Here is a 23702-nt window from a genome sequence, read left to right as displayed (position 1 = left end):
TACAGCAATGAGAAAAAAAAGGTAGAAACGTGATATATAAAGTAAATACTGTAATTCGAACAAATAATTGAGGGGCTAATCCTGAAATTGCAATCAGCAGTGTTTGAAATCTATCAGTTCATCTATTCAGAAATCAACAGTTTTGACAGCAGTGTGTTAGCATTTGAACAAAGTGCTGTAAATCCACAGTGTTGTGCAGGTTGTGGTTCAAGTCGTGGGATAAGTGTGTAGAGTTTTGAAAACTGTGTTCAAGCAATGAAAAATGAAGTAGAGTTTGGTCCACATGAACTGCTGCTGTGCAGACTGTAGTTAGAGTTTTGCACATGTGACTCCAGTTGTGCCCACTGTCATTTAGCAAACGAAAAAAAACTGTAATCAACAATAAAATTTAATTGCATTTATGGGAGGATTATAATAATTTTTAATAGATTTCTTTTATCTACGCTTGAACTGGACAATAAACATCATTCAGTATAAAAAGCTCAGAGTAAAAGTCAAAATTGAATTGAATGGGAGCTTCCAGCTGACAGAAGATGATGTGTAGTATGTGTGTCTGTGCAATAAAATTAGATGCAGGGAATTTCTAAAACACATGAGGAACAGTCATGTAATGCTTGCTGACTTCCTCTCAATTTGACAATAGTTAGGAGGCCCTGCGGGCAGAGCTGTCATCAGGATGGGACATTGTTATCCTGGGCCCTTTGGGGGCAAACTAAGGTCATCTATGGTGTAGCCTAATCAGGTGGTATTAAACCATAAAAATAGCTATTTCTTATTCAACATGTAGAGAAATCTGTTCTCCATAAAGGAGAAGAGGGATTAGGTTGACCTCTAGCAGTTTATTCCACCTCTGCTGTGTTTTTGGTTCCCATCCTGCAGTGCTTTGAACCTCCAGCAGGTGACAGACCAGCACACAAGGCTCAGTGAGTGTACTACTGACAACTTAGTGTCTTCATTCCTCATTGCTTCACTGCTCATCCACTTTCACTGTCTTAAAAAATAAAAGTTTTACACATCATAGCACAGCCTCTCTCACTTTCTTTTTCCCTCTCCCCGTTGCACTTTTAATCTAGGATTGTGTGATTTAGGGAAATCTGATTATTACAGAAGGATTTTTGACATGTTATGTTGCATGAAGTTAATGAAGATGCTGGATGCTTGAATCCTCTGAATCCCCTAGCAATCAGGAGGGAGGACTGGCATTTTGACAGGAGAGCTGCCTCATCAGCCTCTTAGACAAACACAACACTTCCACTAACATTTAAAGAGATAGTTCACTCACAAACACATCTATCATCATCTATCTATCTATCTATCTATCTATCTATCTATCTATCTATCTATCTATCTATCTATCTATCTATCTATCTATCTATCTATCTATCTATCTATCTATCTATCTATCTATCTATCTATCTATCTATCTATCTATCTATCTATCTATCTATCTATCTATCTATCTATCTATCTATCTATCTATCTATCTATCTATCTATCTATCTATCTATCTATCTGGGCTTACTTTATTTGCCCCCTATAATTTAGTTGACATTATTAAGGGCCAAACTATTATTCACGATTCAAATGAAAAAATGTTGAACCATGTATATATTGCAGATCGTAAGTTGTGAGTGCGGATTCATTTATTCGTCATAGTCAATTTTTATTCACTAATTTGGCATTTATTGAGTGTTCATTTTGAAACCTGAGTGTGAAAAGAGATTGAAAAGAAGAAATATAAGAAATGGATGAGAGAGGAAACAATATAGAGGGGTAAGAAGAAAGACCGAGACTGTGGCAATCCTCTTCAGAGCGCCACACATACACAACACACACAAGGGAAGTCGTTGCCTAATGGTTAGAGAGTCGGACTCACAATCGAAAGGTTGTGAGTTCGAGTCCCGGGCCGGCAGGAATTGTGGGTGGGGGGAGTGCAGGTACAGTGCTCTCTCCACCCTCAGTACCATGATTGAAGTGCCCTTGAGCAAGGCACCGAACCCCCAACTGCTCCCCGGGTGCCGCGGCATAAATGGCTGCCCACTGCTGTGTGTGTGTGTGTGTGTGTGTGTGCGTGCGCGTGCGTGTGCACACTTCGGATGGGTTAAATTCAGAGCACAAATTTTGAATGTGGGTCACCATACTTGGCTGAATGTCACGTCACTTTCATAAACACTCAAGACACACATACAGTGAAAAGTGCTTGCTTTAACATTTCACTGCTGTGGGTATAAAATCTGTAACTAGTAAGGGTAAATTAATTTAATGTAAGACCAAAGCAAAACGTCAATGAGGATTTCCTCTAAAAAAGCTGGTATAAGATATTGATGTAGCTGGATAGATGTATGCACAGGTATGAGGCAATTCAAAAACTGGTTACTAAGAACAGGTTTAAGACATCACTGAGCATTGACAAGTTTGCAGAATGACGGGGGCATTAGAAAGACATCACATGAACTTAAAGATTCGGTAACCAATAAATAGGGGATAAATAAACAGAAGGTTTTCTTGCAGTATTTCACTGCATAATAATAAGTCAAATTAATTGCAGTTCATTTCAAAGAGCAAAAACATGCTGTTGTGTTGTAATGAAATCTAATGAGATTGTAATTGCAGATACCAGTAGTAACACCTTTTATTTGACAGCACTAAAATAATAAAAGCAAGCAGCCGTGTATTCTTCCTTTAACCAGACTTGAGACACTTTACAAAACTTCCTCAAGCACAGGTCTGAGAACAGCCCTGCACACTGCTGTTCTCCCGGAGGCCATTACAAGACTGACAACAGACTGACCCCAGGTCAGCATGAGAGGTGGGTTTCCTTGACAGAACACCTGCTTGTCCCTGCACTGCTGACCCCATAACAGCTGTAGTGGCGCACTCGTCCCCTGCCTCTCTCCTTGGCTAGAGCCACCTGAGTGATTGGGGAATTTCCAAGACAAAATAACACAACAAGCCCCTTCAAGACAGACTCCATTGCTGTTTTCTCCTTCAGCACATTATTGGCGGTCGCTTACACACAGGCATTAAAGGGACAGTTCACCCAATAATGACAAGTGACACCCTCTGGCCATCAAAGATTTAGATGACTTTGTTCTTCATTGGAGAAATTTAGCATTACATTTACACTGATTAAGTGCTTTCAGACGTTTTCAAACGTTTCAGATGTTTGATGGACTGGAGTCATGTGTATTACTTGTAGATTATTGTGATGCTTTTATCAGCTGTTTGGACTCTCGTTTCCGATGGCAGCCATTCAGAAGATCCATTGGAGAGCAATTGATGTGGTACTAAATTCCTCCAGATCTGTTCTGATGAAAAGACAAAATCATCTACATCTAGAATGACCTGAGAGTAAATTTTCAGCAAATATTTTGGTGAACTATTCCTTTAAGTTCTTTGACTTTAAGAAAATGAAAAGACTGCTGACTCATTAAGGACCAATCAAGTCCATTTTAAACAGGGAATACAAGGTCACAAGTGAGTGTGTCTGTGTGTGTGTTGGGGGGGGGGGGGCAGAGAGAGTGCAGGTGTGTACAAAAAGGAAAAGAATAAGAAAAGGAAGTGTGTGTGTGCAGTAGGTGTTCTAAGGTCAGCTAGAATCATTCGGGATCAGCAGTTAGACTAATTATTTCATCATTGTGGGTGTGTGGGGACCTGGGGCGCAGATAAAGGTGTGTGAGTGTCAATGCCAGGGTGCTGAGGACCAGGAGCAGAAACACTCTCTACTTGAAATGAGTAATAATCCTGCCAGAACGACAGGACACAGCAAAACACACTTCACACACACACATTTCCTGACATGTGCTCTCTCAAGTCTGCAGCTCATCCACTCATATAAGTCTTTGGCTTATTATTGGTGTCCAGTCATGCTTACCGAAACAATTTCCAACTGTGTGCATGTGATGCAGTAGTCAATGCATCAAATATCCACACAATTATACAGTAGACAACATTATTATCATTATACAAAGCTTGTCAGAACAGTGTGTATTTAAAAATACCAACATGAATTCTGTAGGAATGCTGCTATTTGGACGAGGAACTGTACTGGATTTCTGCCAGACATATCATTTGCTGTTGAGGCATAATAATTCCATTTTGCTCTCATCTGTCTCAGAATCTTCAAGATGTGTTTTGGCTCAGTCATGACTGCATATGACTTTTCTTGAGGAAGACTTTTTTCTTGCAACCCTCTCATACAAGTCAAATTTGTGGAGAATTTGTGCTTCAGTGTTGCTGTAGGCCTCTTGGTTACCTCTCTGACCAGTTTCCTCCTGGCTCTTTCATCCAATTTGGAGTGACCTCCTGATCCAGGGAGGGTTTGTGTTGTACCAAATACCTGCCACTTCTAGGCATTGACAAAGACTTAGAATTTTTTGCATCCATCTCCTGATTTCAGTCTGTCCACAACTTTATCCCAGAGATCTTTTGACAGTGGCTTGTAACCCATAGTTGATTGTTTGTTTAAGTTGCACTACCAAGGACTGAAATGCTCAAAATGACCACATCTGATCACAGTTGAAAGACAAATAGCTTTGTGTGCTATTGAGAAGGTGATTAGCAACACCCTATTGAGTTTACAAGTCATTTTTTCATTCCTTTTCCAACTTTTTTTTTTCTGATATGTTGGAGTTGTATCTTTCACTTGGATGTTATAAGTTGCAAAAAAGCTGGATAAAACAAAAACTGTGTCCATCTTCATTTCAGGCTGCAAAGCAGCAAAATGTGATTATTTTAAAGTGCAGTGTCTAACACCTTTATGGGTATTTAAAGAACAGCAATGCTAACAATACCTAAAAAACTATTGAACCTATCTTGATTTGCAAAGGGAAAACAGAAAATGATTGTAAAGGGGAAGAAGAAGGGGAAGAGGAAGATAATGAGGAAGTAAACAAAGGGAGAGGAAAACACCTCTATCAGAGCAAATATGCATCTCTCTGTGTGTGCTGTTTTATTCCCACCTTCTCTCTCTGAGTCTTTTTGTGTTCCTGGCCCGTGAGGGCTTCCACTGAGTTTTGAGTTTAAAAAATAGGTCAAGTTATAGAGACAAAGCACTATTTTTTATCAGAAATCAATTTCTAGTGGTCCCCTTCAGGTAACACAAAACAAAGCAATGACACAGAGTTTTTCAAACACCATAACCTTTACATACAGCTCTCAGCAGATCTAACCTCAGACAGGAATGAATGGTGAGTGCATGAAAGGTAAACAGGGCATCACTATACAATGACAGAACAGATATGAGAGAAGGGCAGAAAAGGAGAGAATGAATGATCGAGATAAATGCTAAAAAACAATTAGGAAAGTGAATGATGGGCTGTGCTCTGCATGCCTTCTCTTGTCAGTTCTGCTTTGTCTTTATCTTCTGGTTGGCAAAATTGAGCAAAACAGACAACATTGTGTCTAAAATAACACAATATTAACTTCTAAATTAACTGTTGTATAAGATGTGTATCACACATTTGCACTTGTGTGATTTTGCACTTAGCCTACTTCTTGTGTCATATTTCTTAACTATGTGATGTAAATGAGACACAATCTCAAAACATTTTGCCCCATATCTTGCATTTTAGGGACATTTTCTAGGCTCCATCACTCAGTAGTTGTAGTACAAGTTGTACAAGCATGAAGAAGAGAGGAGAGAGAAGAGGCTGTAGGTGTGTTTGAGTGATTTAGTCCCTGTGTAGGGCTATGTCGGAGTGTGTCAGCCACTAGAAAACATAAATTATTGATAAGCTTAGAGTTTAGGGCAAGTATGTGTGACAGGGAGAGGTCATGTGTTCAGGGTCATCTGATCCTACAACACACAAACAGAGGTGCATTTGTGACGGAGTGTGAACAAATCCTGTTATGCAACACAAACACACACACACACACACACACACACACACACACACACACACACACACACACACACACACAGAGTTAAAATGTTGGAGATTTGCCACCAAATCTGAATCCTTGAAGTGATTTTGTAGATTAACCATGTCTCCAAATATGTTTACTTCCTACTATATAGTAGGTTAAAAAAATACATGAAATAAGTAGAATCTGTAGTCTCCGTAAAACAATAGACAAAAGTACATACATAAACTACCATCTACTTCCATCGAGATACTGAAGTCCACAGGAGAGGAGTTGTGAAAGGTCACATGACAAAGCCAACATAGTGGATGTAGTATTGATTTCATTCATTCTGCACACATTTATTCTATATAGAACAAACTTTTTTAACTTTCAGGTAGTTTGTTCCACATCAAATGAAGCGCCCACTCCGATAGCATGCAATTTCAGATGCACCTTGATTCAATCCAGAGAAAATAACTTATTTTAGCTTTGTGTATTCTTCTCACAGCACAGTATACAGTAGGAAATGAGTCTTTCCTCACATAATGTTTCAAAAGTCAACAATATGGGTTTGGCTCTATTGTTTCAAAATATTTTAAAGCTCAGGAGCAAGCTGTCTCCTGTTTGCACTGCTTTTTGTGGCATGCTTCACTGGCTTCACACTAGTCTCTGGTTTAAAGTATCATGCTAAAAAAAGATGAAAGTTAGGACACAGGTAGAGCGATTTCAGCTCTTCAGACTAAGGCATAGAAAAGAGAAAAGAGAAAAGAGAAAGAGGTCGCTCTGCATGAGGTTTTCTAGGATAGGGATTTCCTCTTTTTTTTCAGGTATGGTCATTTCCCTCTGTGAGTGGAAAATGGGTCGACTTTCTTCTCATGAGGGGAACACATTCTCTACAGATGCTCTCTTTGCAAGAGTAGAGAAAAAGAGAGATAGAAAATGTATTTGTGCTCCTGTGTTGTTAGAGAAGGATACATGATAGGGAAATAATAGAAATGAGTCACTTATTGAGTTCACAACTAAGTGACAGTTGTAATTTGTGTAATAAGTGATATAAATACTTTTTTTGTGTGTGTGTGTGGTTTATCACACTAATTGTTTAGGTTACCATAGATTTTATCATTTTATTTTATTATTTTATATTTTATTAATTATTTCAAATTAAAATTATGCATCTGGACCTAGAAAAAAATCTGTTAACTATACATATAAACTCAAATTTACAATGGGTTTTGCAGATACTAGTGCAGAAACACTATCTGAACACTTGTGGTGCACTTAAAAATTCATGAGTAAAAAAGAAACTGCATTACACAAAACAAAAAAGTATCAAATGAAGTGGTGTTGAAAGCACATGCATACTTTTAATTTAAAATATTTGACAAAAAAGAATGTTGGATTTAAAGTACAAAATAGATACACAGTTCATAATTTAAGAGAAAAATATTTCAACATGTTCTAGTTGCCAGACTCTGCTGTCCATGCAATGATATAATTCATACAATTTAAGAGCATGTTATGGGGGCACAGTACATCATGTTATGATCTACTTTAAAGATGAAAGAAATACTCTTTTCTACTACAAATAAGAGAGAATGGATCAGAGGAATGGATAGAGAAAGAAGAGAGAATAAAGTAGCCTCTACACTGCAAAGCAATGCATCTCTTAGTAGAAGCATGTCTTACAAAAGTTTAACTGGTAGAGAGAAATATAGGCCAGACTAATGGAGTGTGTCACAGAGAGCTGAGGCCAACAGTACTCACACTCACAAACACACAACAGTTAACTTCATTATCAGCACCTGACACATAATTAAAGAACATGAAATAATGTGTATAGTTTCTATGAGTATATAATACAATGGAGTCCAAATCTCTGAGACCTCATTAAAATCAATTTAAAATCTTCTGAAGTTTTAGGATTGTGAAAACATTTATGTAAAGGGCAGGGCCATAGCTCCATAGCTGGAGTTTGCGGGGCCCCGGTGCAGGTTGTACCAGTGGAGTCCTGTTTAAAAATGGTTTAATTTGTATTTTTGTTCTGTTTATTTATTTGTACACAATGTTTAAGCTTGTTATAGTTTGGTAGGTGTCCAAGTACAGAAACCGAATAATAAAATGTAAAATAACACTGCATAGTCTTCACTGTAAAATAAAATATAGTCAAACCAAAATTTATTCAGATACCTTCAACATTTCTTACATTAACATAGTTTATTTGCCTTAGTTTAGAACATGGTAATAAAATATGACAAGAACTCAGAGTTAAACTGTGTCAGAACAAATTCGTCTTGATAATGTCAGATAACTTTGATAGAAAGGTGTGTAATGGATTACAATCAAACAAAACTTCAGACAATTGTTATTATGCCATAATTTACACAACTATCAATACTAAGCAATGTTTAATTTTTTTTTAGTCTGTGGTTAATTAGCAATTAAAGAAAAAACACATAAGCAAAACATGGTCAGGTCAAAGTGTCTGAATCATTTTTGGTCCCAAATTGTTTTGAACAATTTCACTGTTAGTCCACTGTATGAAGAAATTTTGGGTATAATATTTCACAGTTTGCTTTATTTTGCTGTACTCACTTACATAAATGAACTATTGAGATCACCCCCCAGCCGTGGGCCCCTATAATCGTCACCACCTTTCACCCCACTAGCGATTTATAAATTAAAATGAATATGAAATATTTACCCCTCTAATATTTAAGGCTATTTTCAGGTCACTATTTAAATAAAATAATATTTATATTTTTATATACACTACCAGGGAAAGTAAATCAGATTTATTAATTGTTTATATGCCTACCAAGGCTTATTATTATTATTATTAATAATAATTATTATTATTACCATTCTCAGCATATTAGAATGATTTCTGAAGGATCACGTGACACTGAAGACTGAAGTAATGCCTGCTAAAAACATCAAACTGAAACTATGCCATCACAGGAATAAATTAAATTTTTAAATAGAATTTTGAAATAATAATAATAATATTTTTGTACTGCATTTTAGATCAAATTTATGCAGCCTTGGTGAGCATAAGATACCTAAATAACATAAAAAAAACGTTGGTTTGATTGATAAGTTATATATGACTTTTTTTAATTTTTATTTAATATGTTTCAATTAAATAGTATTAATTTAGAAAAATTCTAAGCTTTTTCACCAGGGGTTTTACAACAGATCTGGAAAGTTTTGTATTGATGAGTGTGACTTACTGATGTGTAGAGGTAGCCCTCGCTATTCATGCCTATGTAGAGTCCTGTCTTGGTGCTTTGGATGGCGACTATCCTCAGACCCACAGGAATCAAGTTGAACAGCACTGCAATTAGAGAGATTTTTCAAAAAACATTTATTACAGAAAAATTTACAAATATAAAAACATTAAAATATAAATCACATCATATTTATAGAAAATGTGAAAAATAAATTTCATTTTCCATAACCGAACACAATGCCCCTCTATGACACCATATATTTTCAAACACTTCTAGACAGTTAGTAGTTTTATAAAAATAAAAATCAATTAGCAGTCTAGATTTAATCATAGCTGCAAACATCATTACAACATTATAATCACCTTTTTGTTCAATTTATTTCCTTTCGGCTAACATATATTGCTATTTTTGCCTTGACTACAATAAAATTTATCAATTGGCATTCATATTTTCTTTTTCGGGTATATTTGAAACCAAAAATAAAAACTGGTACAGTAAATTTTTCATCAAAACAAATGAAAATATCCTTTAACAAGTCAAATAAAGGATTAAGTCTTGAGCAGTACATAAACACATGAAAAACTGTTTCCCTTTGAGAACAAAAAGGGCACTCTTGACTAACATTTGGATTTAGGATAGAAATAAAAGAATTAACAGCAATTATACCATGTATAATTCTCCACTGTCTCCAATTCTTTTTGTTAATGGTGGCTTATAAAGTGCCCTCCACTCTGGTTTTACATCCTTATCAGCTTCAAAAATGGTGCACCAAGGTGAATCACCTCTTTCATGTAAACCTTTTTTGTTAAAAGCTTTTACACAAGCATTGTAAAAAAACTTTTCCCCCAACTTCATATAAATCCATATCTGAGACATTTTCGAGACACGTCGTAGTCCGTGCGGACAACATGTCCGTGGTGTCCTACATAAATCGCTAGGGCGGTCTCGGGTCCCGAAACCTGTGCAGGCTGACGAAACGCCTCCTGGTTTGGGCTCAACGCAACGTGCGCTCGCTGAGAGCAGTGCATGTGCCTGGACTGCAGAATCTGGGTCCAGACAGGCTGTCCAGAGGCAATGTTCCTACGGGCGAATGGTCTCTACACCCGCAAACAGTCCGGCTGTTATGGGAGAGATTTGGCATGGCGGAGGTGGACCTCTTTGCGTCCCACGAAAACGCTCACTGCCCTGCGTTCTTTTCCAAGAATGAAAGCGCGCTGTCACGGAGATGGTCGTGCTGCCCGCTTTATGCGTTCCCTCCCGTCTCCCTCCTCCCGCAGGTGATAGAACGGGTGAGAGAAACGAGATGTTCAATACTGCTTGTAGCACCTCTTTGAAAGAACCAACCATGGTTCCCAGTTTTGATGCAGTTAGCAGATGTCGCCCCGTGGCCGGTACCGTTGAGGAGGGACCTCCTCTCGCAGGCCAGGGGCTCGATTTGGCACCCTCAACCGGAGTTGTGGTCCCTCCATGTGTGGGCGCTCAACGGTTACCCGCTGATCTCGCAGTGGGAGTGCTAAATACCATCACTCAGGCTAGAGCTCCGTCGACACGACGTCTGTATGCCTTGAAGTGGTCGGTGTTCTCCAGCTGGTGCACAGCTCGAGGTTATTCACCCCTTAGTTGTGAGGTGACGGAGGTCCTCTCCTTCCTACAGGAGCTGTTGGATAAGGGCAGAGCCCCATCCACGCTCAAAGCTCATGTGGCGGCCATCGCGGCGTTTTCTGAAACGGCGTCCGGTCAGTCAATAGGAAGGAACGATTTAGTCATCCGGTTCCTCAGAGGAGCTAGGAGGCTGAATCCTCCCAGACCTCCGTCAGTCCCTATGTGGGCGGTTTTTGGAGGCCTTGAGGGGTCCCCCTTTTGAGCCTATCCAATCGGTTAGCCTTCAGCATCTGTCGTTCAAGACAGTATTCTTGTTGGCTCTCGCTTCTGTGAAGCGTGTGGGTGATTTGCACGCGCTCTCGGTGAGCCAGTCGTGCTTGGAGTTTGGGCCCAATGACTCAAGGGTCATACTCAAACCTAGGCACGGTTATGTGCCTAAATCCCTCAACACACCGTTTCGGGCTCAGGTTATTGCCCTGTCTGCCTTGCCGGTGTCAGGGGAGGATGGAGACTCGAGTCTTCTTTGCCCTGTCAGGGTTTTAAGAGCTTATGTGTCTCGCTCTGCTGCCTTTCGGCAGACGGAGCAGCTGTTTGTCTCATTCGGTGGACGTTCCAAGGGAATGGCTGTTTCGAGACAGACTCTATCCAGATGGATAGTTGACGCCATAGCGTTAGCTTACGCTTTCAGGGGCCTTCAGTGCCCGTTGGGCATCAGAGCACACTCCACAAGAGGCGTCGCCTCGTCGTGGGTGTGGTCTACTGGGATCTCCTTGCAGGATATATGTATGGCGGCAGGTTGGGCCTCGCCGTCTACATTTATCAGGTTCTATAACCTGGAGGTCCCCACCTTGCAAGCAAGGCTGTTGTCAGTATAGTCGAATCAGGGCCCTGAGGGGAATTCTGAGTTCACGGGCGCTATGCGCTGCCGACTGTTATATGGGCAGTATTGCGTAAGACCCGCATTGCCACATTGGTCAGGCCTTGCCTCGGCTGTGTGATGTCATATTGCCGCATCTACGGATGCTGCTAGATATAGGACGGAGGGCTTTTTCCCTTTTCTGTCCTGGACTCTCTGTGAAGTCCCTCAGGTGACTGTGCACTGTAAATCCTGGGCGTTGCTTCAGGTTTATTGGTGTGTGATCCCTGCGCGCACGGCGTTTTACATTGGGTTCCCGTAGCGTCTTAGCTAAGACGCAGTACGAGAGAGCTCTCGTAAGAGAACGTACTCGGTTACTAAACGTAACCTCGGTTCTCTCTAGAAGAGCGAACGAGTACTGCGTTCTCTGCCGTGCGCACGATTCACTCTGGTTCGCTTCGGCGATGAAATAAATCAGGTGAGTCAGCCTTTTCGAGCTCCTTTTACAGGTTGGGCCACACCCGTTTCAGCGGGAAGTGGCAAGAAGGGCGCGAAGCATCAGACCGCGCTCGATAGGCTGTGCAGTTGCCGCAGAACAAGCCAATGAGCGAACGAGCCGTCTCGCCTATGGCTGTGATCCCGATCGCGATCTTTTTCACAGGAGCAACTAACTTTCTGAAACGGGACAATTCTTTAACCAAAACTTCATCTTTGATAAAAGGTGGGATGTTTGTCAGGATAACTTTTCTCGCAACAGTTGAAAGAGAGAGCACAGGTGTAAAAAGGCCACAAATTACAACTCCTCTTTCCACAACCTTATTGGCATTTTCTACAGTGTTCAAAAAACAAACACCCACATTACTCATCCTTGACGCTGCTAGAATGCTCTTATGTCCAACAACCTCTCCGATAGCCAAGATGCAATCTTCAACACTTGCAGCGGCCACCATTTTAACCCCGTGGCGCCGCGTTAATGAACCGAGCGAGTCAGCACCTTGGGCCGCCATGCCCTCGGCGATACACTGGCAACCAACGGCCAAAAAAACGCTATTTTGTTTTATCTAATCGATACAGATTAAACGTCAAAAATAGCGATATTCAAACAAGAAAAAAAAGCCACAGCGGGCAAAAAACTCACTCAAACTCAACACACGCTCTCCACGCTCACTCAACAAAAGCTCACGCATGCGCACGAGAGAGAGAGAACCGAGCGAGTCAACACCTTGGGCCGTCATGCCCTCGGCGATACACTGGCAACCAACGGCCAAAAAAACGCTATTTTGTTTTATCTAATCAATACAGATTAAACGTCAAAAATAGCGATATTCAAACAAGAAAAAAAAGCCACAGCGGGCAAAAAACTCACTCAAACTCACCACACGCTCTCCACCCTCACTCAACAAACGCTCACGCATGCGCACGAGAGAGAGACGCTCGCTCGCCCGTGCACACACAGAGAGAGAGAGAGAGATAGAGATATTAAACATCAGCATGGACAATCTGAAATTTTGCTCTATATGAAATAAATGATGAACGATTCTCAATATTTCTTCTTTTTTTTCAGCGTGTTATGAAGGATGAGAATTTCTCTCCAGTGCACCCAAGGTGACAGTTTCAGCAGAAACCTCTTGAAATTACAGACCCTATAGTGAAATGAGCTTTCAGATTCGGTGAGGCACATTAAAGAGAAACAGAGAAATCTCCTTACACCTCGCTCTTTGCTCTGCCATCACTCTGCCAGCCATAGCCAACAGGATTTCCATTGTTTCCAAAACTGGGATGTTAGCTTGAGGCGTGTGCATTCTGTGTGACACCGGGGCGGTTGTGCATGCTCATTCATAAGCCTTTTGCACTGCAGATGAGAGTGTGTCTATTTTGGTGTGTGACCGACGGGACCATTGGTGAAAAACGTCTTGAGCGACATGTTGACTTTAGAAGTATTGACAAATAGCCTGTGGCAATGTGTCTCCACGGGAGCGATGCAGATTTGAGAAGCACCCTCGTAGTTCTGTGACAACCACAGGCATGACAATGCAGACTTCATCTGAACCCAAAACCTCACAACCTGGAAATAAAAATCACTGGAGAGGAGATTTATGACTGCATCAGTAGTAAAAGATGAAGTATAGCATAGCTGATGTGACAAACACAGAAAACTTGGGAACACAGTAGTGAGTACTTTGAAAAGAAATATTCTTTCACACTAAGCTGTCAAGATAAAATGAGGTAAGATGTTTTAATGCAATTACAGGCAGTGGATAAATAAATAAATAAATAAATAAATAAATCAAAAAGAAAAACAAACAAACAAAAAAAAACCCTCACATTATATGAATAATAAAATAAAATATATATAAACAAATCAGTCATATTAACAGAACAGACAGCAGTAGGTACGCTGTTGTCACTTAATACACAGATCAAATATAAACATGTAATTTCTATAAGCACACAAAGACACAAAAGAGTACTCACATGCAGAAAGACAGCCGCTTCCTGTTAACGTGCTTCAGATGTGCGCACTCAGAAAACTGCATATAAGACGTTTAAACTGATATGGTTTTTAAAAATATGTATTTAAGTTTTCAGTGCAATAGACATAATAATCAAAACCAAACAATTTATTTGTTTTGGCAGAGTATCCGAGGCATAAACTTTGAAGGCACAGCCCTATTCTGAAAAAGGGGCGGGGAGCAGCAGCTCATTTGCATTTAAATATACATGCATGAAAACTGCATGTTTTAGCTTCCACTCAAAATGGGTATTTTCAAAATGATATAATTAATGATCTGTGGGATATTTTGAGCTGAAACTTCACAGACACATTCCGGGGACACCTTAGACTTATATTACATCATGTAAAAAGGGGCATAATGGTTCCCCTTTAAAAATTAGCATCACATCTACTAATGATAGCAGCACTAGCTTTACCAAGCTTTTAAGTGTGGCTCAGTATCAATGCATGTCCATCCAAAGACAATTAAACACCTGGAAAACACCTTTAAACAACAATTGAAGGTATGCACTGGCCTCAGTGTGTATGAGTGTCTCTGTGTTTACATGTTGTGTCTTGTCACCCTGAATCATCACCGCGAAGACTGACTGTCAATCTTTATTTATTGCCTTGGTGACTTTTAGAGACACAACAAAATCAATGCCTCTGTCAAAGGCATGTGCTAGGCATGATGGGATAAGGGTCAGGGCACAAAACTCGCCTGTCGTTCATCCCCTCTCTCTATTATAGAGAATTCTTTCTTTTTTTCAATATAGGGATATTCAACACACCGTGTTAGTTCAACATCAAAAGCTCTGACACCTCGCTGTCTGTTAAAGACCTTCAGAGTTTCTCCCTTTTCTTTTTTCCTTTCTCAAACTCCATTCTCCTCCCTTCCTCCTCGGTGGGTTGAAGGGAAGTCATTAAATGTTGGTATGACATTAGTAAAACTTTTTGTACGTTTAAGTGTTCTTAAGGGGGCAGTGCTGAGGAAATGATATCTGCTGTATGTTTCATCTCTAGTTGACCATATCTGCCAGATGCTTCTAAAAAATGTCTATCACCAGATGGACATTTACAGGATAAAACAGAGTTGCATTACTTCACTAACATGTTTGTCTTTTGCCTTTGTTTAAACTTTCTTTCAGTTATGATAGTCTGTCTAGACACTGGCCTCACACCATCTTTTCTTTCTCACTGCTGTCTTGTCCTCTTTGGTTAACCTTTTCTGTGTGCCAAAAAACAATGCCAGATTCTTGCTCTTTTAGAATCATTCTCTCAGTCTCCCTCTGGCCATATACACACTGCACATAAATACGGTTGTCACTTCTCTTCTGTGCATTATATGCTAGTATATATATTATAAATACATTTGTATAGTATCTGTTCATTTATTTGATCAAAACAGTTAAAGCAGTACATTCGTAAAATATTATTGCAATTTAAATATATTATTGTTTTTCATCTTACAGAAATAGTTCTAATATACTGATTTCATGCTGAAACTTTTTATTTTTATTTTCTATTGTCAATATTTAAAACTGTTTTGCTGCTTAATATTTTTTTGTGGAAAATGTTATCCATTTTTTTAAATTATTACTTGATTAATAAAAAGTTTAAAAGAACAGCATTTATTTGAAATAGACATTTTTTTGTAAGTCTCTTTATTATTACTATAGTATACTAATCGAAATAATGCATCCTTGCTGAATAAAGTTATTTCAAACAAACAAACAAACAAACAAACAAACAAACAAACAAAAAAAGACCCAAAATTGTGTATATAAATAGCACCATTCACACACTACTAATAAAAAATGTATACATTTAGTTGCCATCAAGATTTCTTGTTACCAAACATGAATATTGCCATCACTGGCTCAGAAAGACAGTTGTATTTTATGGAAGTCTGTTTCCACTTCAGAGTAAAAAATAAACAAATAATTGTGAGATTATGTTGGAAATTAGAAATAAATGTCAGAGTGCTGGGATATAAAGTCACAGTTACTAAAAATAAAGTTGCAATTATGAGAGCTCAAGTTGAAACTAGAAGATAAAGAGTCACATTGCAAGATATCAAGAACTTTTCTGACATAAAAGATGCACTTGAAAAGCTGAGATTGCAAGTAATACAGTTGCATATGTAAGATATTTTTTTATTCACTTTGAAATGGAAACATATTTCCATAGTATTCCACCCAAACAAAGAACAACAATGTAGAGTTATCACTCCTATATTTAAATCAAAACAAAAAAGACCCAGAATTGTGTATTTTTTTCACACTCTCAGCAGACCACCAACCCTCAAACTCACCTCCACAGACGTCTACACTGCATTGAGCCGGATCAACGCACGCAAGACTGCTGGCCCCGACAGCATTCCTGGACCCCCCCCCACACACACACACTCCTCACCCCTCCTCATCACTACATCTGGTTTACAACAACAACAGGGGAAGTCGTGGCCTAATGGTTAGAGAGTCGGACTCCCAATCGAAAGGTTGTGAGTTCAAGTCCCGGGCCGGCAGGAATTGTGGGTGGGGGGAGTGCATGTACAGTTCTCTCTCCACCCTCAATACCATGACTTAGGTGCCCTTGAGCAAGGCATCGAACCCCCAACTGCTCCCCGGGCGCCGCAGCATAAATGGCTGCCCACTGCTCCGGGTGTGTGCTCACAGTGTGTGTGTGTGTTCAATGCTCTGTGTGTGTGCACTTTGGATGGGTTAAATGCAGAGCACAAATTCTGAGTATGGGTCACCATACTTGGCTGAATGTCACTTCACTTTTTTTTCACAGCAAAAAAACAGTTACACTTGTTATTACTTGCACTACTGTTTGATCATTCATACAGAAAGCTTAATAAAACATTTGCACACTGGAATATTTTTCTATGCATTTTTTTCATGTTTATATGTTCATAGTTTCTGCATATTGTGTACAGTACATACACTTATTACACAATCCATCTGTATAGTATTTTCATAGTACACCTATCTGTATATCATGCTGATAGTATTTAAAAATCTGTAAATGATATCCATCATACTTCCTTATCTGTATATTTATTGTACATTTGTAACATTTTGAAGCCACTGTATATCCTGTACTTACTGCTTATTGCACTTCTGGTTAGATGCTAACTGCATTCCGTTGCCTTGTACCTTACATGTGCAATGGCAATAAAGTTTAATCTAATCTAATCTAAAAATTGTGTTATTCCGCCCAAAATTTGGCATTGTCTATGTGGCCTCTGAGACCAGGAGAAGGTGAAGCAAAAAGGTACAACAATGCTGTAATAAGGAATCAAGTTTAATTGCAAAGAAACCAACTCCACCTGACTCTCTCTCTCTAATTTTTTTTCATGTGTAAGTACTTGAGCAAGGGTGAAATGCATGATCAGCTCAAGATGTTCACTGTCTGAAGGTGAGGAGAACACACACACACACACACACACACACACACACACACACACACAGCAGACATCTTATCAATCCTCCCCCACTTACTCATTAAGACATTACATAATCAACCTATGGTTCAAGTGAAGATGAAAATGAAGGGAGGAGTGCCAGTCCATCAAGTCCGTACCCTTCCCTCCAAGGGGGCACATGCTCTGTGATGGAACACCTATCACTGCAATACCAGCTGTTCTTTTGGCTTTGCTGGGAACTGCAGGGACAAGCACTGTGCCATCTGGGGTTCTGGTGCTAATCTGTGTAGAACTACAAAGTTTGCTTGAATAGATAAAAGACAAAATGCTGTTCCGTATCTTAAAGTAGATGAATTGAAGAACATGAACTCTCATTCACGAACATGAACCCTCTTCACAGAGATTACTAACCTTGTTCACAAATAACTAGCATGTTTGCAGGAGAATATGCATGCAAATTGAGTTTTTATGAAGGCTTTCAGGTCAGGCCTGATTCTGAGGCCAATATAAAGATCAGAGAGGTGTATGCTGGAAAGGCTATGTAGGATTGGGTAGCTCAAAACAAGTAAACTTGTATTTCAGTTTGAATTGAAATCCATCAGCATAGCCAGCCACCAACTACAGTGTCTACTTTTTGTGATGTATCCTATAAAAAGCAAGCCAATTCAGCATCTAGGATTTTTCACAACGGAAGCCGTAGTTTGTGTTAACACAGTTGTGAGTCGCAAACTGTAGATTCTCCACTGAGCTAGACTGTCTCATCACTTAGTAAACGGTTGCATTACATGCTAACCGACCATGAAAGTTTCCAAAGCCACTGAATGGAATTTATCAGAATGGAACAGAGCATGAAAGTTGTTTGTCTGTTTAATGACGGAATAGTAAACCATTATAACAGAGGGGTTCCTTACATGAATCAGAGCATGTTAATTATTTATTCTCTCTCTGTGCTGATTTGGCAGTTTTTGGGACTAATTAGCATACTCCGCAGTGTGGTGCATAAAGAGCAGCTTCACCGAGACCCCCTCACTGCTAATGAGATGGTACACCTCTAACATCTGACCAATCCTGACCCAAAAACAGCTTTTCTCCAGAACGGGTTCAAGCCTAATTTCAGGAAGCAAAGCAAACTGTACATCAGTTAACACAGCAATTTCACCTTTCTCTCACCTCAGTGCACAATCCGTATATAATAACCATAAAGTCTAGACAGCAATCATACAGCTCGGCTGCTTGCTTTCTTTTTTTTTCACCTTTTAATTAGCTCTATAAAAAAGTTATTTAACTTTTACACTGTCTCCAACACAAACCACACAGCTGTTCCCAGATAGTTCCCCGCTGTCAAACCTACAGTACTACAGTGGACACACACCTCACCTGCACTGAATCAGCTGAAAAGCCACCATTAAATCACTGTTATGCAAGATTTATGGATAGAAACACTTACAAAAATCCTTTTCTCAACTGACATAAATGTTTTGCCTCTGGAAAGATTTCAAGACATCTGCAGTAAAAAGAGGAAAAACCTTGTGGGATTTGACGGTTTTATTTTTTTTATTATGTTCCCATATTAAAAAGACATTATGAGGCATCTGTTTAGCTGTGCTCAGAAATGCGTCTCACAAGGGCAACATGTAATTTATGAGAAGAGTGCTGCGTATTTTAGAAGAGCCTATACTGTACATTAGGAACGGAACATTAGGTACATTAGGAAATAAAAAGTCGCAGATGAGATCTCATTAATATTAAAAAATTATTATCATTTGCAGCAATGAAATTAAACAAAGAGCAAACTGAGACCTTTTGCTGATGCCTCCCCCTCACACGTTTTCTTATGAAAAAAGAGCCGAGTCATCTCACATGTGCCTCTTCTGGGCCTCTTTAACTGTGCTCAAATTTTCCAAGATGCAAAAACAGGAATCAAATGTCAGTGATGTTCCTGAATATAAAATAATTTTGCATTTAGACCTTCATTTCAAATTTGAAGGGAAGGATAAATCTGAATTTCCAAGAAACCTTTTTGGCAAGACAGTGTTGAATACTGGGATAAAAAAGCCTTTAAATGTTTTGAATAAAGTAATAGGCCATACAGACAGATAGCACAACAGAACAATATATAAATTGCTATAACAATAGATTCATGAATTCATTCATGAATTTAAGATGAACCAGTTCAGTTCTAAACTTTGTCCAAGGACTCCATAGGTCTCCTGGGCTATGATAGAGCAACCTCTGAACAAAAAATTATCCTAAACTTGATGTGAAAAGGACATTGCACATATCTGGCTGATGTGGATGCTGCTCTACACTGCTGTGAGAAGGGCAATGTATTATACACCACAGGAGCAGACACGGGCAGAAGAGAGAGAGAGAAAGAGAGAGAGAGAGAGAGAGAGAGAGAGAGAGAGACCTGCCACACTGATGTTTGTTTGCCATTATAATCTCTGGGTTGTAATGTGATAGTGAGTTCAGGTAAGGTTAACAGGATTTTTTAAAGCTCTTAAAATGTGTTCAAAAAAGATTTGAGCGCTCGCACAGACACACACACCCACCCACATATCTACGAACACACACTTACAAAAGGAGCTGTTTTCGTCCTTTGTACCGTCCAAGGTGCCATCGAGTAACATCTGCAGGTAGAAGCCATGCCGACAATACAGACGTGTGACAATACCTTTCAGCTGAGGCTCTGAGAAAAAAGAGAGAACATTTCATTAAACATTGTGCCTATGTATGCTAAAAAAAAAAGGAAACTCTTGAAAATCTTGAAAGAGACATGCTGATGGTACAACAGAAAGTGGAGGTTAAATCAGGATGACAAAAAAAGAAAAGAAAGACAGACAGAAACCAAAACCCACACACTAACAAACTCAAACCAGTTGATGCATCTTTAATTTTACAGCTTACCTCAAAAGACTTGAACAGTGTCAGCCATAACAAACTCAAATACAAGCATCAGTGTTTACAAATCACACAGGAAGATGAGAAGTTGTGTCTGTCTGTACTGGACAATAGACTGTGGTGTAATAACCGGAACAAAACATTCAGGGCTTCTCTGTCTTTGATCTGCTTTTCTTCTCAGAGTTTACAGCACCAAAAAAACAAACTACACAAAAGAGTTCAGTGAACTGTTATAACATGATCTAAACTCATTCTAGAAAGAGATTCAAAACAGAAGAATTGTTCAAACTGATCTGTGTAAAAACAAATAAGTAAAGAGTGAGAGTCCACCCAAAATGACAGTTCTGTCAGAGTTTACTCACCCTAATGTCATTGCAAACCTGTGATTTCTTTCTTTTGTGTAATAAAAAAAAAAAAGTTAAGGTTCCCATTGTCTTCCATTATATTTTTGGACCATACAAATGGAAGTCAACTTATTTTGAGTTTCACAGAAGAAACAAAGTTATACAGGTTGGAATAACAAAAGGGAGTAGAAGTGAGGTGATAGATGTTCAAATGAACTATAACAGCTGTTAAATGATGTTCCTAGCAGTCTGTTGGAGATCTGTGTAAAACAGCACGGGACAGTGGTAATTGAACAGGAAGGTTAAGGCAATATTATGAGATGTCACTGTGCTAAAGCTTGTATATTAAAAGCACATAACCAATGATCAAAACTGTGTAGGAAACTAACAGCTATGGATGTGCATGCAGTTGCTTAATTTCTAATGATAGCTAAACTGGCATATATTTAGAAATTATGTTTTTTAAAATATTTTAATTAATATTAACATTAAAGTGCACTGTGTCTGAAAATCTGAAGTGAATAAAAGAAAAGCCATTTTAAATGTGTTTACAAATGGTGTTTGTTAGGTAACTATGTTCAACAAATCTTCTACAAAAATAACAGATTTTTTGGATTTTAAGTGTAAACACAGGCTGCTTTTTAAATATTAAAGGAGCATTGCGTAGGTTCTGAAATTTCTAACCGTTACTGACACCAGTGGCCGTTAGAAGAACTGCAGCCAGTCTCATGCTCGTTCTCAGTGCGCATGCTCTTTTTTTTTTTTAACTTATGAGGAGTGTCCGTGGGTGTCTGAATTGTGCTGGAGGCTGGTCGCTTCTTTCCATCCGCAGAGTCCATTTGAAAACACTATTATTAGCACAGATGAAAGGTACAGTGTCTATTGTTGAGCAGCTACGCGGTGAAGCTTGGAGAGAGAAAAAATGGGAATAATATATAATAAATGATAATATATTCGAAAAATACTTACAAACCAAACAATCTAAAAGCTTCACATATATGAAAATAAAGAAATCTTTCCAAATCACCATATTAGACTGATCATGTGATGCTGAAGACTGGAGCAATGGCTGCTGAAAATCCAGCTTTGCTGTCACAAGGATAAATTACATTAAATAAACATAAAAATAAAAAAAACTTATTTTAAATTGTTATATCACATTATTACTGCAGAAAAATGCAGCCTAACTGAGCGTGAGAAAAATCTTACTGACTCCAAACTTTTCTGTGTAAGTGCTTTAAGCAATCTCTTTTTTTCTTCTTCTCTTTTTCTTTTTTCACAAACGTTCACTCTGTGTGCCTCTTCCATTTTCTCTCAGCACTCCCTCTATGAAAAACATTACAGAAATTGTTTGGACTTTCACTCTGCAGGCCTCTATATGCTCATGTCCATTGATCAGTTCTGAAGGTGAGGCCCTGAGGGAACAAACTACAGTTTTAACATTCAGCTACATGGCACAGTGTCTGCCACCGCCACAGTCCACAGACAAATCACCGCTCACAGAAGCTGGGAAAGAAATATGTGCCCGACTTTGCATTACAGGCTCCACACAAAGCAAAGAGGGGGCAAATAAAGATATTCACAGATTAAACTGGCATATTCTGCCGTGATAAGGCACATTTCCTTCATCTCTTCTGAAATGGGTTGATTCGCGTTGTGTAGGAAATTCCCTGCAGTTCTGTCTTTGCCAGCATCTTTAGTGGCACTGCCATGAGACGCTTTGAAAGCCACACACAGAGCGGCACTGATACACAAGCCATTTCTGTCTTCAGTTTTCACTGCATAACCATAAAACCCATCTACAGGGACAGAGGGTGTGAAGGGCACTCCTGATCGGTGATATTGATGTGTGTTTGAGTGCGTCTGCTCAGGGATGCCAGTCTGCCAAGAGCACAGGCTTCAACAAAAGTTACACAGACACATTGGCCCACCGGGGACGTCACCTGGTTAGAGATCTCCTTTCCTTTTCTCTGTGCCTCACTATCTCTCCTATAAGCCCCGTCAGGGTGAGTTATATGGTTTTGCATCTTACTGAATAACACCATACATCAACCAATCAGCAGGAGATGGAGTTGTCACCTTCCCATGGGGGAGAGAGAAGTGAACCAATTTTTACGGAGGGAGAACAAGAAAGTGGGCCGAAGTTATGACGTTATTTTATTGGAAGACGCTCACACACTTAATAAAAGAGGAAGACGCTAATACTGCACGCAAAGCATCGATAAAGCTTTCAGGCACAACAGATCCTAACAAAAGTTTGGCTTCCCCACTGCCATATTTCATCCTGGAAAAGAAAGGGAGAGAGGAGGAGAGAAATGAAGAGAGACACAAACAAAAAGAAGACTGCATTTATTATCCAGCATATATGTGAGCACATTAAAGGGGTCATATCATAGATTTTGTCCATTTATAAATGTGTTTGTGTCAAAAACATACACATCTGAAAAAAAGAAACCACTAAAAGTAAGAAATAAAAAGTCTGTTTTTTTATGTGACCAAGAAGTGCTGTTTCATCAGTATTTACAGTTTCAGTTTGAGGTTAGAAACATTTTTTTTAAACAAATTAAAATTTGGTATTGATAAAAAGTTACAGTAAAGGCATTGTTATAAAAGATTCCTATTCCAAAGAAATGCTGTTCTTTTAAACTCTCTATTCATCTAAAAATGCTGCAAAACTGCTTAAGGTTTTACAGAAAACTGTTTCCTCAAAAATATTATGCAGCACTTAAACAACTACCTTCCACACTGATAAAAATAAGAAATGTCTTGAGTATCAAATCAGCATATGGGAATGATTTCTGAAGGACCATGTGACACTGAAGTCTGCTGATAAACTAGCTTTGTATCATAGGAATAAGTTACATTTTAAAACATATAAAAAAAAAAAAAAAAACATTTTACTGTATTACACAATATTACCATTTTTACTGTTCTAGCAAATAACATGCAGCTTCGGTGAGCATGAGACTTCTTTAAAAAACATTTTTAAAAATCTCTC

At 39.0% G+C, this 23702-nt stretch overlaps 1 protein-coding gene across 1 annotated transcript in view; it reads right to left on the bottom strand.

The window, feature by feature from the left end:
- LOC132103217 (fibroblast growth factor 11-like) overlaps positions 1–23702 on the bottom strand; it is a 57915-nt gene that overhangs the window by 4312 nt on the left and 29901 nt on the right. Inside the window, exons 2-3 of the mRNA XM_059508132.1 lie at positions 20038–20148; positions 9078–9181 (exon numbers count right to left, since the gene is read on the bottom strand). Of these exons, the coding sequence (XP_059364115.1) occupies positions 9078–9181; positions 20038–20148 (215 nt within the window). The remainder of the gene's footprint in view (positions 1–9077; positions 9182–20037; positions 20149–23702) is intronic.

The sequence above is a fragment of the Carassius carassius genome, chromosome 2 (assembly GCF_963082965.1).
Source record: "Carassius carassius chromosome 2, fCarCar2.1, whole genome shotgun sequence".
NCBI lineage: Eukaryota > Metazoa > Chordata > Actinopteri > Cypriniformes > Cyprinidae > Carassius > Carassius carassius.
The sequence above is the reverse complement of the archived record's forward strand: the minus strand, read 5'-3'. Positions and strand labels throughout refer to the sequence as shown.